Consider the following 17,374-nt stretch of genomic DNA (forward strand, 5'->3'; position numbering starts at 1 on the left):
ACCCCGGAGAGCAGCATCTCAGCCTCTTTTCAGAGTATCTCAGCTGTTGGTGGTGAAGGAGGTGGAGGCATGACTCAGGGTCAGTTTCTCTTGTGCCCTCTTCCTGGGATGCTGCATTCCATGACCACATTTTCTAAAGCAAAGACCAATTACAACATGTGATCTACTAAGTATAAATGTTTATGGGGGCCCTAGGGACAGCGTATTTGAAATAGGAATTGTCCTGGAAAAACAACTGTATGGTGATACAGGACGTGGGTTAGCTAGAACGAACAGGTAGAGAGTTGGAGCTCAGACAGCATTGGGGTGGGGTCCAGTGGCAACAGGGGCATAGACTCTAAATAAACGGGGCTCTGAGCTCCCTCTGCACTTGGGAGGGGCCAGCGGCTATGTAATAATGGATGTCTACTGTTTTGTGTCATATGACCAATATATCTATGCCTTCTTTTCTGATACTGACACACACACCCCTGCCCCCCTTATTCTCAGTTCAAGTTCAAGTGGGGTTGACTCCCTCTTTTAGCTCCAAGAAGGGCCACATGATCCAGGCCTACCCAATCAGAGCAGTCTATTCTCCAGGCCATAGTGATTTTTTTTTTTTTTTTTTTTTTGAGACAGAGCCTCACTCTGTCCCCCAAGCTGGAGTGCAGTGGTGCAATCTTGGCTCACTGCAACCCCTGTCTCCCATGTTCAAGTGATTATTCTGCCTTAGCCTCCCGAGTAGCTGGGATTACAGGTGCACACCACCACGCTTGTCTACTTCTTTGTATTTTTGGTAGAGATGGGGTTTCACCATGTTGGCCAGGCTGGTCTCGAACTTCTGACCTCAAGTGATCTGCCTGACTCGGCCTCCCAAAGTGCTGGGATTACAGGCGTGAGCCACCCCACCCGGCCGTAGTGATTGTTTTTTGTATTTTGTTTTGAGACAGGGTCTGGCTCTGTCACCCAGGCTGGAGTGCAGTGGTGTGTTCATAGCTCACTGCAGCCTCGAACTCCTGGGTTCAAGCATTCCTCCTATGTCAGCCTCCCAAGTAGCTGGGATTATAGGCACAAACCACTATGCTCAGCTAATTTTTTAAATTTTTTGTAGAGATGGGTCTCACTGTGTTGCCCAGGCTGGGATGATTGTTGTAGGGAGGAGCACAAGTCCATGAGTTCCAATTTTCAGGCCTCTCTCGGACTGTTGAAACACGATTATACTTCAACTGGACTTGGAGCTGCTGGAGCCTCAGGCTGGGGCCTTCAATTGAAGCCAATATTGAAGCCGTTTTCAGAGCAGACCTGAAAAATGGGAGATCTAGCCTTGTTAATATTACGTGAATCCCTGAGTCAAGATGTGCCAGAATTGAGAAAGAGCTGAACTCTTAAGACTTTTCAGTTATGTGAAATAACAAATCCCCTATTCGTAAAAGCCAGTTAGAAATGGGGCTTTAAGTCCTAATTTATTGTTAAACGTTTTTTGTGAAGCTATAGCACATCTCTAAACTTTTACCAGCACATTTCTGATTTCTGTTCGCCTGTACTGTGATCCATGTTTTATTGAAGTTTTGGGGCTTCTTTTGTAGAAATGATAGAAATGTATTTAATAAACATTCCGGAGTATGTATGCCTTTAATGAATTAAACCTAATAGGCACTTAATATGAAGGGATTTAATGTTTGTGAAAATGAAGTGAGACAAATAAATTACACATTGAGATAAAGCCCAAGTTGCTAAATGTTTAAAGGTTGAGGCTTGTAATTTTATTTTCTTTCATTTTATAATAGTGTAGTGTGACACATCACAATACATCTCTACACTGTGATTTGATTTCTCCCGAATCTGTGTCTAATGCTGGGAACACTGATGTTCTGGCTGAACCCATGACACTTGCACACTTGTGCTGTTTGCCTCATGACTGGGGTCACTCCAGCCAAGGCTGCAAACTAGGACAGAGTTTGAAATTGGTGCTCCCCTGCAAGACCTTTACTTCACATATTATGGAATCAGGACCACTAGGCCAGCTGGTCTATAAAGAGCTCCTAAAATGGCAACCTGTTAATCTCAGATTTTTTTTTAGACGGAGTCTCACTGTGTTGCCCAGGCTAGAGTGCAGTGGTGCGATCTCAGCTCACCGCGGCCTCAGCCTCCTGAGTAGCTGGAATTGTAGATGTGCGCCATCACGCCCGGCTAATTTTTGCATTTTTAGTAGAGATGGGGTTTCACTATAATCTCATCATCTGAAATTATGGCCAGACTTGTCTTGAACTCCTGACTTCAGGTGATCCACCTGCCTCAGCCTCCCAAAGTGTTGGGATTACCAGCGTGAGCTACCATGCCTGACCATAATCTCAGATATTTTCCAAACCAGTATTTTGCCACCAGTAAATGCTGATTATTATAAATACACTCAAAGGCCTTTTTGTCCTATGACTGATGCTGCTGAAAATTTGATGTAACCATCTTGGCAATTTGTGGTAATCTCATTTCTACAAATGTGTGGAGGAGATGCATGAGACCCAAGTAAACAATATTGTTTTCAGTTGCTTTTTTCTGTTATCACTATAGACATAACCATGGAATCATCGAATGACAGGCACAGTAACCAGGAAGACATAGATTGATTGGGTGGGGTCACCTTCATAGTCACCTTGGCTAACTTTCCAAGTATGTACACATTGTATCTTGGGAGGACAACAAGGATGAAAGAAACCCAAGTTTTAGCATAGAATACTTGAGCAGCTGGAAGTGGTTCCTTCACATAAGTAATATTAATTGAGCACCCACTGTGAGCCAGGCCCTGCACCAGGGTCTCTTGCTCTCGTGGAGCTCAGTCTGCTGGGGAGATAGGTTACCAGACAGACATGCCCTATGTTCTCAATGCCACTGGAGCACTCACCACGTCAGGTGTGACACGAGAAGTGGGGCAGTCTCTCAGTGGAAGTGGGGCTCATATGAATGAGTAGGGCAAGTCTGGGAGACAGAAAAGGGGAAAGGTCATTTTGGGCAGTGGAAAGAAATAAATCAAGTGCAAAAACACAGAGGTGCAGGAGGCCCTGGCCAGCAAAGGCACAGAGGTCAGGCAAAGCCCAATGGAGAAGCATGCATGCCACGCTAAAGCATTTGAACCCTGTTCTGTAGGACCTGCTGGGGTCATCGGAGGGGGTGGAGGGGTGGGAGTGGCAGGCAGGAGATGCTTTCGGACAGGAGACTGACATCAGATTTAGTGTTGGAGTCTGGAGTCTGAGGCAGGAATCTATAATAACTCGTAGGTTCTATGGATGCTGAACCAGATGCAGAGGCGGGAACCAGGCAAGATTGGCTAGGAGTCTTCTGCAACAGTCCAGGCTCATGATGACAGGACTTGCACCTGCGAGAGAGCACAGGCCACAGAGGGCACGGGGTGCTGTCGAAAAACTCTTCTGAGGTACAACAAGTAGATGGCAGTGCCTGATACTACTTGTATTGGGAGAAAGAGGCATCAAGGATTGGGGTAGCAAGCTTGGAAACCGAACCAGTAATGCTACCACAGACTTTCATGCAGTTTAAATTCTCATAGGGTAACTTTTTTTTCCTCACTCTAATAGCACATCGTTAAGACAACCAACAAACACTTTTTATTTTTATTTTTATTTTGATTCGGAGTCTCGCTGTCGCCCAGGCTGGAGTGCAGTGGCACGATCTCGGCTCACTGCATGCTCCGCCTCCCGGGTTCATGCCATTCACCATTCTCCTGCCTCAGCCTCCAGCGTAGCTGGGACTGCAGGAGCCGGCCACCACGCCCGGCTAATTTTTTTGTATTTTTTTAGTAGAGACGGGGTTTCACTGTGTTAGCCAGGATGGTCTCAATCTCCTGACCTTGTGATCCGCCCGCCTCGGCCTCCCAAAGTGCTGGGATTACAGGCGTGAGCCACCGTGCCCAGCTGACAACCAACAAACGCTTTTAAAAATACTTATCTAAAAAGCACAAGAGAAGCCGGGTGCGGTGGCTCATGCCTATAATCCCAGCACTTTGGGAGGCTGAGGTGGGCGGATCACCTGAGGTCAGGAGTTCGAGACCAGCCTGGCCAGCATGGTCAAACCCCCTCTCTACTAAAAATACAAAAATTAGCTGGGCGTGGTGGTGGGCGCCTGTAATCCCAGCTACTCAGGAGGCTGAGGTAGAAGAATCGCTTGAACCCGGGAGATGGAGGTTGCAGTGAGCAGAGATCATGCCACTGCACTGCAGCCTAGGCAAAAGAGCAAGATTCCGTCTCAAGAAAAAAAAAAAAAAAAAGAGAGAAATAATATTAATCACTAATATTAAGATAACACAACATTATTCCTGTCCACACCAAGAATATACCTTGTATATTATTATTACTTCGATAATATGCCTTTGCCTACTACCTACCTAAATCCTTTTGTTATTTTAGTTATTTTAGAGAGACAGGGTCTCACTCTGTCGCCCACGCTGGGGTGCAGTGGCTTGATCATAGCTCACTAGAGCCTTGAACTCTCCAACTCAAGCGATCCTTCCGCCTCACCTTCCTGAGTAGCTGGGACTACAGGCCAGCGCCACCACACCAGCTCGTTTTATTTTTATTTCACAAAGATGCGGTCTCGCTAGGCTGCCCAGGCTGGTCTCAAATTCTTTGGGCTCACGCGATCCTCCCACCTCGGTCTCTTAAAGCGCTGGGATTACAGGTGTGAGTCGCCGCCCGCAGCCTCACCTGCCTAAATTCCTTAATGTGTAAGGGAAAGGAGCGAGAATTAAGGGGGAAAAAAACAAACAAAATAGCCCCCAGCACTTCTGAGAAAGATCTGCCATACAGAAAAGCCGTCCTGAGCGGGTCTGTGTGGAGGGAGGGGACTGCATCTCAGATCCACAGTCCACCGGGGGCTGCAACTATTCCACCCGGGGCTGCAGCACGCTGGTTCTTCAGTGTCGGGCCAGGTTGGACCTCCGGCTGGAGGCCTTCCACACCGGAAACACTGGTAGGGCTCCTCTCCAGTGTGGGTTCGAGGGTGGCGGAGGAGCTCAGCACTGTCGCTGAAGCCTGGCCCTGGCCTCGCCGAGCGATCGGGCCGCTCTGTGCTGCGAGGCCTCCCGGGCTGGCTCAGGGTAGCCTGGGGCCTGAACCGCCTCCCGCAAGTCCCGTCCCGCGCTCGCACAGCTTCTGGGCCCCATCGCCCCCTCCTGCTGAGCTGCCGGCTGGGTGACTGGCGGAACCTGGGCAACTTCCAGGCCTCCCGGAGGCCGGGAAGGCCGGATGGAACCAGAGGCTGGAGACTGAGTGGGGGGCCAGGATAAAGGAAGGGAGGTCGGGGCAGGAGTGTGGATGGGGGCAGACGTTGAAGGAAGGACCCGGGGCTCCCAAAGGGCCGGAGCCCGGAGGTGCTGCCCGGGGCGACTGAGCTGGGTGCGAGGATGACGCTCTCCACGCTCCCACGCCTGCAGGTCTTCTTCCCTGGGTGCGGGAGGACGCGCTGGGAGAGGGAGGTCTTCTCATTGACGCTGTCACCGCAGCTGCAGCAGCAGAACGGACGCTCTCCTGTGTGAATTCGCTGGTGGCAGATCAGCTTCCACCGGTCCCCAAAAACCTGCTGGCACTGGGGACAGACGCAGGGCCAGTGTGTGCTTGGTGAGCCAGCAGCAGAGCTGGCCGCTAAGCCCTTGCCGCACTCCCCGCTGACGAATGGCTTCTCCCGAGTGGACTCGCTGGTGCTTGATGAGGTTGGAGCGGCCACAGCAGGTCTTGCCGCACTGGGGACAGCGATAAGGTCTCTCGCCAGTCGTTATGGACCCGCCAGTGTTGGAGGAGGGATGCGCTCTGAGTAAAACCCCTCCCGCAGGCCCTGCACTTGCAGGGCTGACGGCCCCGGGTGAATCTGCCGGTGCTGCAGCAGGTCGGAGCTCTGGCTGAAACGCTTTCCACAGTCAGGGCAGGGGGAAGGCTTCTCACGAGCAGGGCTTCGGAGATGACCGCTCAGGGAGTAACTGTACCGGAGGCTCTTGCCGTACTCGGCGCAGCTGTGGGGCCTCTGCCGCACTCAGGCTTCCCGCGGCCACCAGCTCACAGTCTGGGAGCAGCACCCGGCCCCAGGCCTCGGGGGCTGTCTGGAGAGTTCTGTAATGTAAGACTCTGGGCAATGTCATCTGAAGGTGTTTCTTGAGGCTCTGGGGCATGTCCCTGGGTGTTCCCCATCACTAAGTCCATCCTCTTGGATACACTGGTCCTCACTGCTGTGTCCAGTTCCTGCGGAAGGAAAGATTTCAGATCCCGGAGCCATCATTCTCTCTAGAGGGAGAGAAAACCACAGAAGAATTTTACTACAAACTGCAAAGGAGGCTTTGCTTTCAGAATCCCATAATCAATGCTTCTTTATTATTATTTTACTGTTTCCTTTTTTTTTTTTTTTATTATTTAAAGACAGGGTCTATCTCTGTTGCCCAGGCTGGAATGCAGTGGTACGATCTCTGATCACTGCAACCTTTGCCTCTCTGGCTCAAGTGATCCTCCCACCTCAGTCTCTCAAGTAGCTGGGACTATACGTGCACACCACTAGGCCCAGCATTTTTTTTTTTGGTAGAAGCTGGGTTTTATCATGTTGCCCAAGCTGCTCTCAAACTCCTGGGCTCAAGCGGTTGGCCCACCTGGGCCACCCAAAGTGCTGGGATTACAAGCATGAGCTACCATGCCCGGCCTCCTATAATCAATGCTTTTTTTGTTTGTTTTTGAGAGGGAGTCTTGCTCTGTCACCCAGGCTGGAGTACAGTGGTGCTATCTATCTCAGCTCACTGCAACCTCTGCCTCCCGGGTTCAAACGAATCTCTTGCCTCAGCCTCCCGAGTAGCTGGGATTACAGGTGCCTGCCAGCAGCCTGGCTAATTTTTTTTTGTATTTTAGTAGAGATGGGATTTCACCATGTTGGTCAGGCTGGTCTCAAACTCCTGACCTCGTGATCCACCCACCTCGGCCTCCCAAAGTGCTGGGATTACAGGCGTGAGCCACTGCACATGGCTAATCAATGCTTCTTAATAGTAAGATTTATTTTAAAATTTGGATTGGGGTTATAAGACTTTTAGTAGTCTTGGATATTACCATCTTTATCCTGAATGAAAGTGTAGCAAGAGGCTGGGCACAGTGGCTCATGCCTATAATCCCAGCACTTTGGAAGGCTGAGGCCAGAGGATCCTTGAGCCCAAGAGACTAGCCTCGGCAACAAAGCAAGACCTTGTCTGTATTAAAATTACAAAAGCGTGGTAAGGATCATTTCCTCACTAACCTTGAACATCCAAACACAAACCATCACAAAGAATCAACTTCAGAAAGACATTATTACTTTATTGGTTAAGGTGATTAAAAGAAGGGGGCCCCTCAGGCCACAAAGATAATTAACTGATTTGTCACAAACCATATTGAAACTCTTTTTTGAAAAGGGTATAGATAACTTTTAATTTACAATTTTAACAATCACATTAGCCAAGAGTAGAGTTTGCAATAGGACTAGAAAGTATTCCAGTGGCTCATATATAAGTGGGCTAATTTTATCTATTTTTAGGCCTATTAGGCCTGTCAGTCTGGATTTTCCATTCCTTGGAAATGGGGACTGGGGAACAGATGCTTCTGGCCACTCTGAGCCCTGGCTTGATCCTTAGGTCTCATCTCTCTCTCTCCCCGTTTGTGCTTCACCTCACAGCGGATACTTGGCTCTTATCTCAGGACCTGACCTCCCACTGAGCTCCAAGCCTGCAAAGCATGCTGCCACCCAGGTATTTCCCCCTTAACATCCTGCCATCACTTCAAATTTAATACCCCTATGCCAAAAAATCACTGACTCCTAATTTCACTTTTGTTGGTGGCACCAGTTTCATTCTCTTGGACACCTAAGCTCAAAAACAATGGAACTTCTTTTGACTCATCGCTCTCCTTCCTTCCCTAGAAGTGAGCTACCATTTAAAAGTGATGTGCTCATTCTCAGCAAACTATCGCAAGGACAGAAAAACAAACATTGCATGTTTTCACTCATAGGTGGGAATTGAACAATGAGAACACATGGACACAGGAAGGGGGACATCACACACCGGGGCCTGTTGTGGGGTGGGGGGAGGGGGGAGGGATAGCATTAGGAGATATACCTAATGTTAAATGACGAGTTAATGGGTGCAGCACACCAACATGGCACATGTATACATATGTAACTAACCTGCACATTGTGCACATGTACCCTAGAACTTAAAGTATAATAATGAAAAAAAAAGTGATGTGTTATCATCAGTCACCCGGGAAATGCAAATTAAAACCACAATGAGTGCCCTTATGCACCCATTAAAATCGAGCAGACTGAAGGTGCTAACTGTTGCCTGAGGATATGGAGTCTCACACATTGCTAGGGAAATGTAAAATGGCCTGGGCATTTTGGAAACCAGTTTCGGTTAACAGTAAATTAAATGTACACTTACCACATGACTCAATAATTCTACTCTTAGGATTTACTCAAGGAAAATAAAAACATATGTCCACACAAAGACTTTTTCACAAATGTGCATATCAGCTTTATTCATAATAGGCATAAGCTAGAAACATCCAAATATCCATCAATGGGTGGAAGAATAAAGAAAGGGTGGTTTACCCATGTAACAGAATACTAGCAACAAAGAGGAACTGCTGTTACCTGCAAGCAATGGATGAGTCTCAAAATTATGTTAAACCAGAGAAGCCAGACACAAGAGAATACATACTATATGATTCAATTTCTGTGAAATTCTATTTTTACAAAAAGCAGAACTTACTCATAGGGGCAGAAAGTAGACCAGTGGCTCTCTGGGGCTGGGTCAGGGAGAGAGCAGCTGACTGCGTGGGGCATGAGAGGGTGACGGCAAAGTTCTGCACCCTGAATGTGATGATGGTTATGCCCGTGTACACATTCACCAAAAACCAGCAACCTGTACACTTAAAATGGGTGTGTTTTGTATATAACTTATACTTCAGTAAGTGTCAGCACAGATAGGCTAAGCGTCTTCTGAGATGTAACATAGGTAGACAGGAGTATCAGTGCTGACTGGCCAACTATCTTTAAAATATTTTATTAAGCTATAAATAATACGGAGTTGAAATAGCCAGGGCTTACAGTGTACTTACTATGTGCCAGGTACTATTCTAACAGTTTCCACATATTGGTTAGACCTCACAACAACTCTCCAAGATACTAATGATTACCCCATTTTACAGATGAAGAAACTGAGGCATAGAAAGTTTAAATAATTTAGAAAAGCCATACATACGGTAAAAAAATTTTTGGCTCCAGGGAGCTTCCTCTTAACTACTATGCCACAATACTTCTCATTAGGACAATTTTGAAATAGACACACTCCTTCCTCCATAATTTCATCTCCTCTACAAAAAATATTTTCACGTTTGCATATTTTATTCAGGCTTTGCCAACATGCATATGCATTTTAACTACTCCATAATCATAGTTTAGACACAGAGCAAGAGGAAGCCATTCCAAGCAACAGACGAGTCTAATTTTGCTCTCTGAAAAATAAGCATTTTTTTAACTTATGAACACTTCTCATTCATTCACATTCTTTCATAATGATCTATTTTAATGGCTTTGTTTGAAATACCATATTATATTGTATTCATTTCCTTTATTATTGGAATAGATCATTAATAGAGATAATGCTGTAATGAGCATCTTCATGGAATGCACAGAGCTTATTTTTTTTTCCATGTGTAATCTTTTATGTAGGAATCATTCCCAGGAGCGCAGCTGCTGCCCCATATAAGAAAGAGCCTCTGGCCTCGATAAAGCAGCAGCTCTTATACCAGTATGAATGAGCTACTGTTCAATTTGCTAGTGCCTGAGACTGGTCCGGACTCCAGCCCATTCATGGTCTTGAGGGCCCTAGGAAGACCACAGCAATTCCCGCAACTTTCCTTTGGGAGTCAGTGGGGACCTGTTACTGAAATCAGTCCTTGTGCCAATTAAAAGTACCACAGGCTGCCAGAAATTTCCATCTAGTTTTCTACTATCACTCAACATTCTTCTTGTGACTATAACTCCTCTCCTACATTCCCTGTCATCAGCCTTGCCCAGGCTTTCCTGATCTCATCCCTAGATGAGTATGTGTTTTCCAGTTGGCCTTTTGTGATTTGATTCCCCTCTCTTCCAATGAATGATCTGACACAAGGGCTGTCAAGTATGCTTGTTACTGTAGGGCAGTGCTTCCTGTTTTCACAGCATGGAACCCACAGAAAATGTTACAATATGAGCAACTCACAGGGATAAAGGGTTGAGATTGCTCCCTACTGGAGGTGCCCGGCCCAGTGCTTCGGGCCACCCTAGGCCCTACCTACCTTCCTCAGGGGTTAAAGCAGTGGTTCTCAGTGCTAGCTGCACATTAGGATTACCTGGGAGCTTTCAAAATTATTTTGCCTGTGCTGCACCCAGGAGTAACAACATACAGCCAAGGTTAAGAACCTTTTTAGCTAAATGGTTATCTGTTTATCCTCAGTTACCTCCACAGCTTATCCTTCTACTACAGTGCCTCCTGAGTAATGGGCACACCGTACAGTATTATTATTATTGATTATTATTAGTATTAGAGACAGGCTCTCCCTCTATCATCCAGGCTGGAGTGCAGTGGCACCATCATGGCTCACTGCAGCCTCGACCTCCTGGGCTCAAGCGATCCTCCCTCAGCCTCCTGAGTAGCTGGGATCACAGGTGTGCACCACCACACCTGGCTAATTAAAAAAAAAAAAAAATTAGTGTAGACAGGATCTCATTATGTTGCCTACGCTACTCTCCAACTCTTGGGCTCAAGCGATCCTCCCGCCTTGGCTTCCCAAAGTGCTGGGATTACAGACGTGAGCCACAGCGCCCGGCAGAATACAGAAGTAATAAACTAAGGTCAAGGCCATGTACTGAGGTGTTCAAGGCTCTGAACTGCTGGACTCAATGTCACAAGATAAATTTTAACCTCACCAAACTCTCTCAGCTTAAAAGTATCTGCTAAGTTCTGAGAAAGCAAACGGGGCGTGTGAAAAGATGGGTGTTCATGCCTGTGTGTATGTGGGGTCGGTGATGCGGTTAAGGACAGAACCCAGGGGAGGACTCGGGGACGCGGGAGGCGGCTGGGATTTTAAGGCGGGCCGGGTGTGCTGCAGCCCAGCACTGCCGGAGAATCGCTGGGAAACGGCTCCAGCAGGAGAATGGAGGGTGGACGGCCGGCCGCAAAGGCGGTGGAGGTGCTGAACCGCCCCTTCCCTCCTGATAACACCGACGTGCGTGTGGGGTCCACGGAACGCCCCACCAAGCCTCGCCTGGCGCGGGGTCGAGGGGCTCGGCGGAGGCGCGTGTTCAGAGGCAGAGGCGGTGGGCCCGGGCTGCGGCCCTTCGCTCGATTTTTTTTTGAGACGGAGTCTCACTGTGTTCCCCAGGCTGGAGTGCAGTGGTGAGATCTCGGCTCACTGCAACCCCTGCCTCCCGGGTTCAAGCGATTCTCCTGCCTGAGCCTCCCGAATAGCTGGGACCACAGGCGTCGCCACCACGACCGGCTAATTTTTGCATTTTTAGTAGAGACGGGATTTCACCATATTGGCCAGGCTGGTCCCGAACTCCTGACCTCGTGATCCGCCCGCCTCGGCCTCCCAAAGTGCTGGGATTACGGGCGTGAGCCACCGCGCCCGGCCCCTTCGCTCGCTCTTACCCGGTGAGGTCCCGTGCCCGCGTACCTCCCGCATGACACCTGGGCGTGCGGCCGAGCCGGGAACGCCCCTGTCCCGCGAGCCGCCCCCGAGAGACAAGGCGGATCAGAACCCAGCCGGGCGCGTAGCTCCGGGAAGGGGACGTGGCGAGGACCCGGCAGCGGCGGGGGCTGCGGGGAAACGTGGTCCCCGCAAGGGACCCTGGGAGCTGGCGGCGTCCTGGCCCGGCGTCCGGGGCCCACGGCCCAGGACTAGGATGCCGGGGGTCTCGGGACTCCTCCCTAACCTCAGTCATAGGGCGCTCCGTATCCAGCCCGCCCTGCTTGCCTCTCGCTTCCCCCAAATACTGCCCCGACCTGTCCCCTGGCCCTCACCAAGACAGAGAGAAACGACCGAGACAGTGAGGACTCCGCAAACAGCCGCCTGAGACCCAACCCCTCCACTCCCTGACCAGGATGAGGGAGTCCGCGCCATGCGCATGCACACGCGCGGGCCTCTCCTCCTCCCACCTTCAGCGCGTCTCGCCCGGGAACCGAGGGAAGGGAATGACGGCGCGACGGCGACCCCTAGGGGCGGGAGGAGGCGCGAGGAGCGGGGCTGGGAAGCGCCATGGTGCAGGTTGAAGGGGGACATTGGGTCACTGGGCTGGGTGGGATTAGGGTAGGGCGAGTGAGGCACTGGCCTCTGGCACAGAATTTAAGGAGGCACCCCAAAATTTAGTAATCAGGATACACAGACTGGGCGCGGTGGCTCACACCTGTAATCCCAACACTTTGGTAGGCCAAGGCGGGAGGATTGCTTGAGGCCAGGAGTTAGGGATCAGCCTGGGCAACAAAGCGAGACCCCCATCTCTACAAAAAAAAAATTAAAATTTAGCCGGGCTTGGTGGTGGGCGCCTGTGGTCCCAGCTACTCAGGATGCTTAAGTGGGAGGCTCACTTGAGCCCAGGAGGTTGAAGCTGCAGTGAGTTATGGTGGCACCTCTGCACTCCAGCCTGGGCAACAGAGCAAGACCATGTCTCTTTAAAAAAAAAAAAAAAAAAAAGCCAGACGCGGTGGCTCACGCCTGTAATCCCAGCACTTTGGAAGGGCAAGGGTAGTGGATCAGTTGAGGTCAGGAGTTCGAGACCAGCCTGGCCAACATGGTGAAACTAAAAATACAAAAAGTATGCTACCAAAAATACAAAAATTAGCCGGATATGGTGGCGCACACCTGTAATCCCAGCTACTTAGGAGACTGAGGCAGGAGAACCGCTTGAACCCAGGAGGCAGAGGTTGCAGTGAGCCGAGATCATGCCACTGCACTCCAGCCTGGGTGAAAAGAGTGAAACCCTGTCTCAAAAACAACAACAACAACAACAACAACAACAACAAAAGCCCAAAGTATATTATATTCACACCCTACTGAGTTTGATTCCTGGTTCCACCAGTTAATAGCTGTGGGAGTTTGGGCAGTTTGGTGAATCTAATCTCTGTATCTCAATTTCTTCATCTGTAACATGGCAATAATAACAGCACCTACTTACCTCATAAGGTTGCCGGGAAGATTTAAGGAGATAAGCCACGTGAAGAGCTTAGCACAATGTCTGGAACATGGTAAGTGTTCAGTGAATGTTAGTCAGTTGGTGGCTATGGCAGCCATCTGCTGAGATAGTTCCCAGTGATCCTACTCCTGGTGTTCACACTCTTTTTAGTCCCTTCCCACAGTGCACCAGGGTTGGTCCATGTGACCTGTGGAATACTATAGGAGATTTTTTCTTTCTTTCTCTCATTCTCTTTCTTTCTTTCCTCTTTTTTTTTTTTTTTTTTTGACAGAGTTTTGCTCTATCACCCAGGCTAGAGTGCAGTGGCACGATCTCGGCTCACTGCAACCTCTGCCTCCTGGGTTCAAGTGATTCTCATGCCTCAGCCTCCCAAGTAGCTGGGATTATACACACGGCCACCACATCTGGCTAAATTTTGTAATTTTAGTAGAGATGGGGTTTTGCCATGTTGGCCAGGCTGGTCTCGAACTCCTGACCTTACGTGATCCACCCACCTCAGCCTCCCAAAGTGCTGGGATTACATGCATGAGCCACCGTACCTGGCAAGAATTACTAATAATTAGGTTATAAAAGTCATGACAGTGAAAACCTCCCAACTTATTCTGAGGCCAGTATTACCCTACTGTCAAAATCAGACAAAGACATCACAAGAAAACTAGAGACTAATATCTCTTATGAATATAGACATAAAAATCCTCAAGAAAATACCAGCAAATAAAATTCAGAAATATATAAAAAGGATAACCAGGTGGGATTTATCCCAGGAATGCACAGTTAGCTTAACTTATGAAAATTAATTAATACACTACAGCAATACAATAAAGGAAAACATTAATTATTATTTCAATCGGTGTAAAAACAGCATTTGACAACATTCAGCACCCTTCATCATAAAAATACTCAGCAAACTAGGAATAGAAGGAAACTCAATTAACGTGATAAAGGGCATCTATGAAAAAACCTACTGCCAACATCATACTCAATGGTGAGAGAATAAAAGCTTTTCCTCTAAGATCAGAAACAAGAAAGGGATGCCCACTTTTGCCACATCTATTCAGCCTTGTACTGGAAGCTGTCACCAGTTCTTGCCTGGAAGCTCTTGCCATGAGGCAAGGAAAAATAAAAAGCAAATCGGAAAGGAAGAATTAAAACTATCTCCATTTATAGATGAGGTGATTTTATAGAAAATCCTAAAGAATCTATGAAAAAACTTTGTTAGAGCTAATAAACAAATTCTGCAAAGCTGTAACAACAAAATCAATACACAGAAGTCAGTTGTGTTTCTATACTCTTGATATATTCTATATTCTGATGTAGTCTATTTTCTGCTGCTATAACCATGCCACAGATTGGGTAATTTATAAAGAAAGGAGATTTATTTGACTCACAGTTCTGCAGGCTTAGAGGTCCAACAGCATGGCACCAGTATCAAGGGTCATCCATGGCAGAAGGTGAAAGTGCATTGTATTAGTCTGTTTTCACACTGCTGTAAGGAACTACCTGAGACTGGGTAATTTATTTAAAAAAAAAAAGAAAGAAAGAAAAAAAAAGAGGCCAGGCACAGTGGCTCACGCCTGTAGTCCCAGCACTTTGAGAGGCAAGGTGGGCAGATCACTTGAGGTACGGAATTTGAGACCAGCCTGGCCAATGGTAAAACCCTGTCTCTACAAAAAATTTAGCTGGCTATGGTGGCAGGCACCTGTAATCCCAGCTACTCAGGAGGCTGAGGCAGGATAATTGTTTGAACTTGGGAGGCAGAGGTTGCAGTGAGCTGAGACAGCGCCACTACACTCCAGCTTTGGTGACAGATTGAAACTCAGTCTCAAAAAAAAAAAAAAAAGAAGTTTAATTGACTCACATGGCTGGGGAGGCCTCAGGAAACTTACAATAATGGCAGAAGGCAAAGGGGAAGCAAGGCATGTCTTACATGGCAGCAGAAGAGAAAGGGAGAGCAAAGAGGAAGAGCCACACACTTATCAAACAACCAGATCTCCTAAGAATTCGATCACGAGAATAGCAAGGGGGAAGTCCACCCCCATGATTCAGTCACCTCCCACCAGGCCATTCCCCCATGCGGGGATTACAATTTGAGACAAGATTTGGGTGGGGACACAGAGCCAAACCATATCAGGCATGCAATCTTGTGAGACGTGAGACAGAGAGAGAAATAGCACTGAATTTATCCTTGTATCAGGAGCCTACCCCTGTGATAACTAACTCATTCCCATGATAATGGCATTAATCCACTCATAAGGACAGAACTTTCATGACCTAATCACCTCGTAAAGACCCATCTCTTAATATTGTTACAATGGCAATTAAATTTCAACATGAGTTGGAGGGGATGTTCAAACCATAGCACTCTCAATAAAGAATTATACAATAGGCAGGGCAAGGTAGCTCACTCCTATAATCCCAGCACTTTGGGAAGCCAAGGTGGGCGGATCACCTGAGGCAAGGAGCTCAAGACCAGCCCGGCCAACATGGCAGAACACTGTCTCTACTAAAAATACAAAAATTAGCTGGGCATAGTGACACACACCTCTAATCCCAGCTACTCAAGAGGCTGAGGCACAAGAATCCCTTGAACCTGGGAGGCAGAGGTTGCAGTGGGCTGCGATTGCGTCTCTGCACTCCAGCCTCAGCGACAGAGGGAGACTCTGTCTCAAAAAAAAAAAAAAAAAAAAAAAATCAAAAATTAAAAGAAAATATGTATATATACAAGGTAGATATTGAATATCTGCATGCAAAAGAATGAATTTGGATTCCTATATCACAACATATATAAAAGTTAACTCAAATTGAATCATAGAACTAAAAGTTAGGACTCTTAGAATCTTTATAACTTTGAATTAAGCAACGCTTTCTTAGATATGACACCAAAAGCACAAGCAACAAAAGAAAAAAATACAGAAACTGAACACCATCAAAATTGAAACCTCTTGTGCTTCATATGACATTTTTCTTTAATTTTTTTCTTTTTCTTTCCAAATACCCAGACGTCAAGGAGATTCACAGGACATTATTAAGAAAAAGAGAAGATAAAAAAGAAAAGAAAAGGAGACGATAACCCACAGAGCAGGTAAAAATCTTTGCTAATCATATATCTGGTAAGGGATTTGTACCTAGACTGTATAAAGAACTATTGCAACTCAATGATAAAAAAGACAAATAATCCAATTTAAAAATGGAATTAGGCTGGGCGCGGTGGCTCATGCCCGTAATCCCCGCACTTTGGGAGGCTGAGGTGGGCGGATCACCTGAGGTCAGGAGTTTGAGACCAGCCTGGACAACATGGTGAAACCCCGTCTCTACTAAAAGTACAAAAATTAGCCGGGCATGGTGGCACATGCCTGTAATCCCAGCTACTCGGGAGGCTGAGACAGGAGAATCACTTGAACCTGGGAGGTGGAGGTTGCAGTGAGCCAAGATCACACCACTGCACTCCAGCCTAGGCGAGAGAGCAAGACTCAGTCTCAAAAAAAAAAGGAAAGAAAGAAAGAAATTAGTCGAGTGTGGTGGCCTGCACCTCTAGTCCCAGCTACTCAGAAGGCTGAGAATCACTTGAACCATGGAGGCGGAGGCTGCAGTGAGCCGAAATTGTGCCACTGCACTCCTAGGCAACAGAGGAGTCCTTGTCTCAAGAAAAAGAAAGAAAAAGAAGAAAATTAAATGGGCAAATGACTTAAGACAGTTCAAAGAAGTTACATAAATGGCCAATAATTACATGAAAAGATCCTCAACATCATTAGTCTTCAGAGAAATGCAAATCAAAACTACGAGGTGCCACATCATACATATTAGGAGGGTGATAATAAAAAAGAGAGGTTATTAGGCCAGTAGCAGTGGTGCACGCTTGTAATCCCATCACTTTGAGAGGCTGAGGTGGGTGAATCGCCTGGGCTCAGGAGTTCGAGACCAGCCTGGTGAACATGGTGAAACCTAGTCTCTACTAAAAACACACAAAAAATTAGCCGGGCATGGTGGTGGTTGCCTGTAGTCCCAGCTACTCATGAGGCTGAGGCAGGAGAATCACTTGAACCTGGCAGGTGAAGGCTGCAGTGAGCTGAGATCACGACACTGCACTCCAGCCTGGGCAACAGATGGAGACTCTATCTCAAATAATAATAATAATAACATTATTATTATTTTT

At 47.5% G+C, this 17,374-nt stretch overlaps 1 protein-coding gene across 1 annotated transcript; it reads right to left on the minus strand.

Moving 5' to 3' along the window:
* Positions 1 to 4,024: 4,024 nt before the first annotated feature.
* On the minus strand, positions 4,025 to 5,757 carry ZNF843 (zinc finger protein 843; the record flags this gene model as incomplete). Its single annotated transcript, XM_009236424.3, has 1 exon — positions 4,025 to 5,757. A coding segment is annotated over one exon (1,026 nt), but the record flags the coding sequence as incomplete, so codon positions are not given.
* Positions 5,758 to 17,374: the final 11,617 nt, after the last annotated feature.

The sequence above is a fragment of the Pongo abelii genome, chromosome 18, assembly GCF_028885655.2.
Source record: "Pongo abelii isolate AG06213 chromosome 18, NHGRI_mPonAbe1-v2.0_pri, whole genome shotgun sequence".
Taxonomy (NCBI): domain Eukaryota; kingdom Metazoa; phylum Chordata; class Mammalia; order Primates; family Hominidae; genus Pongo; species Pongo abelii.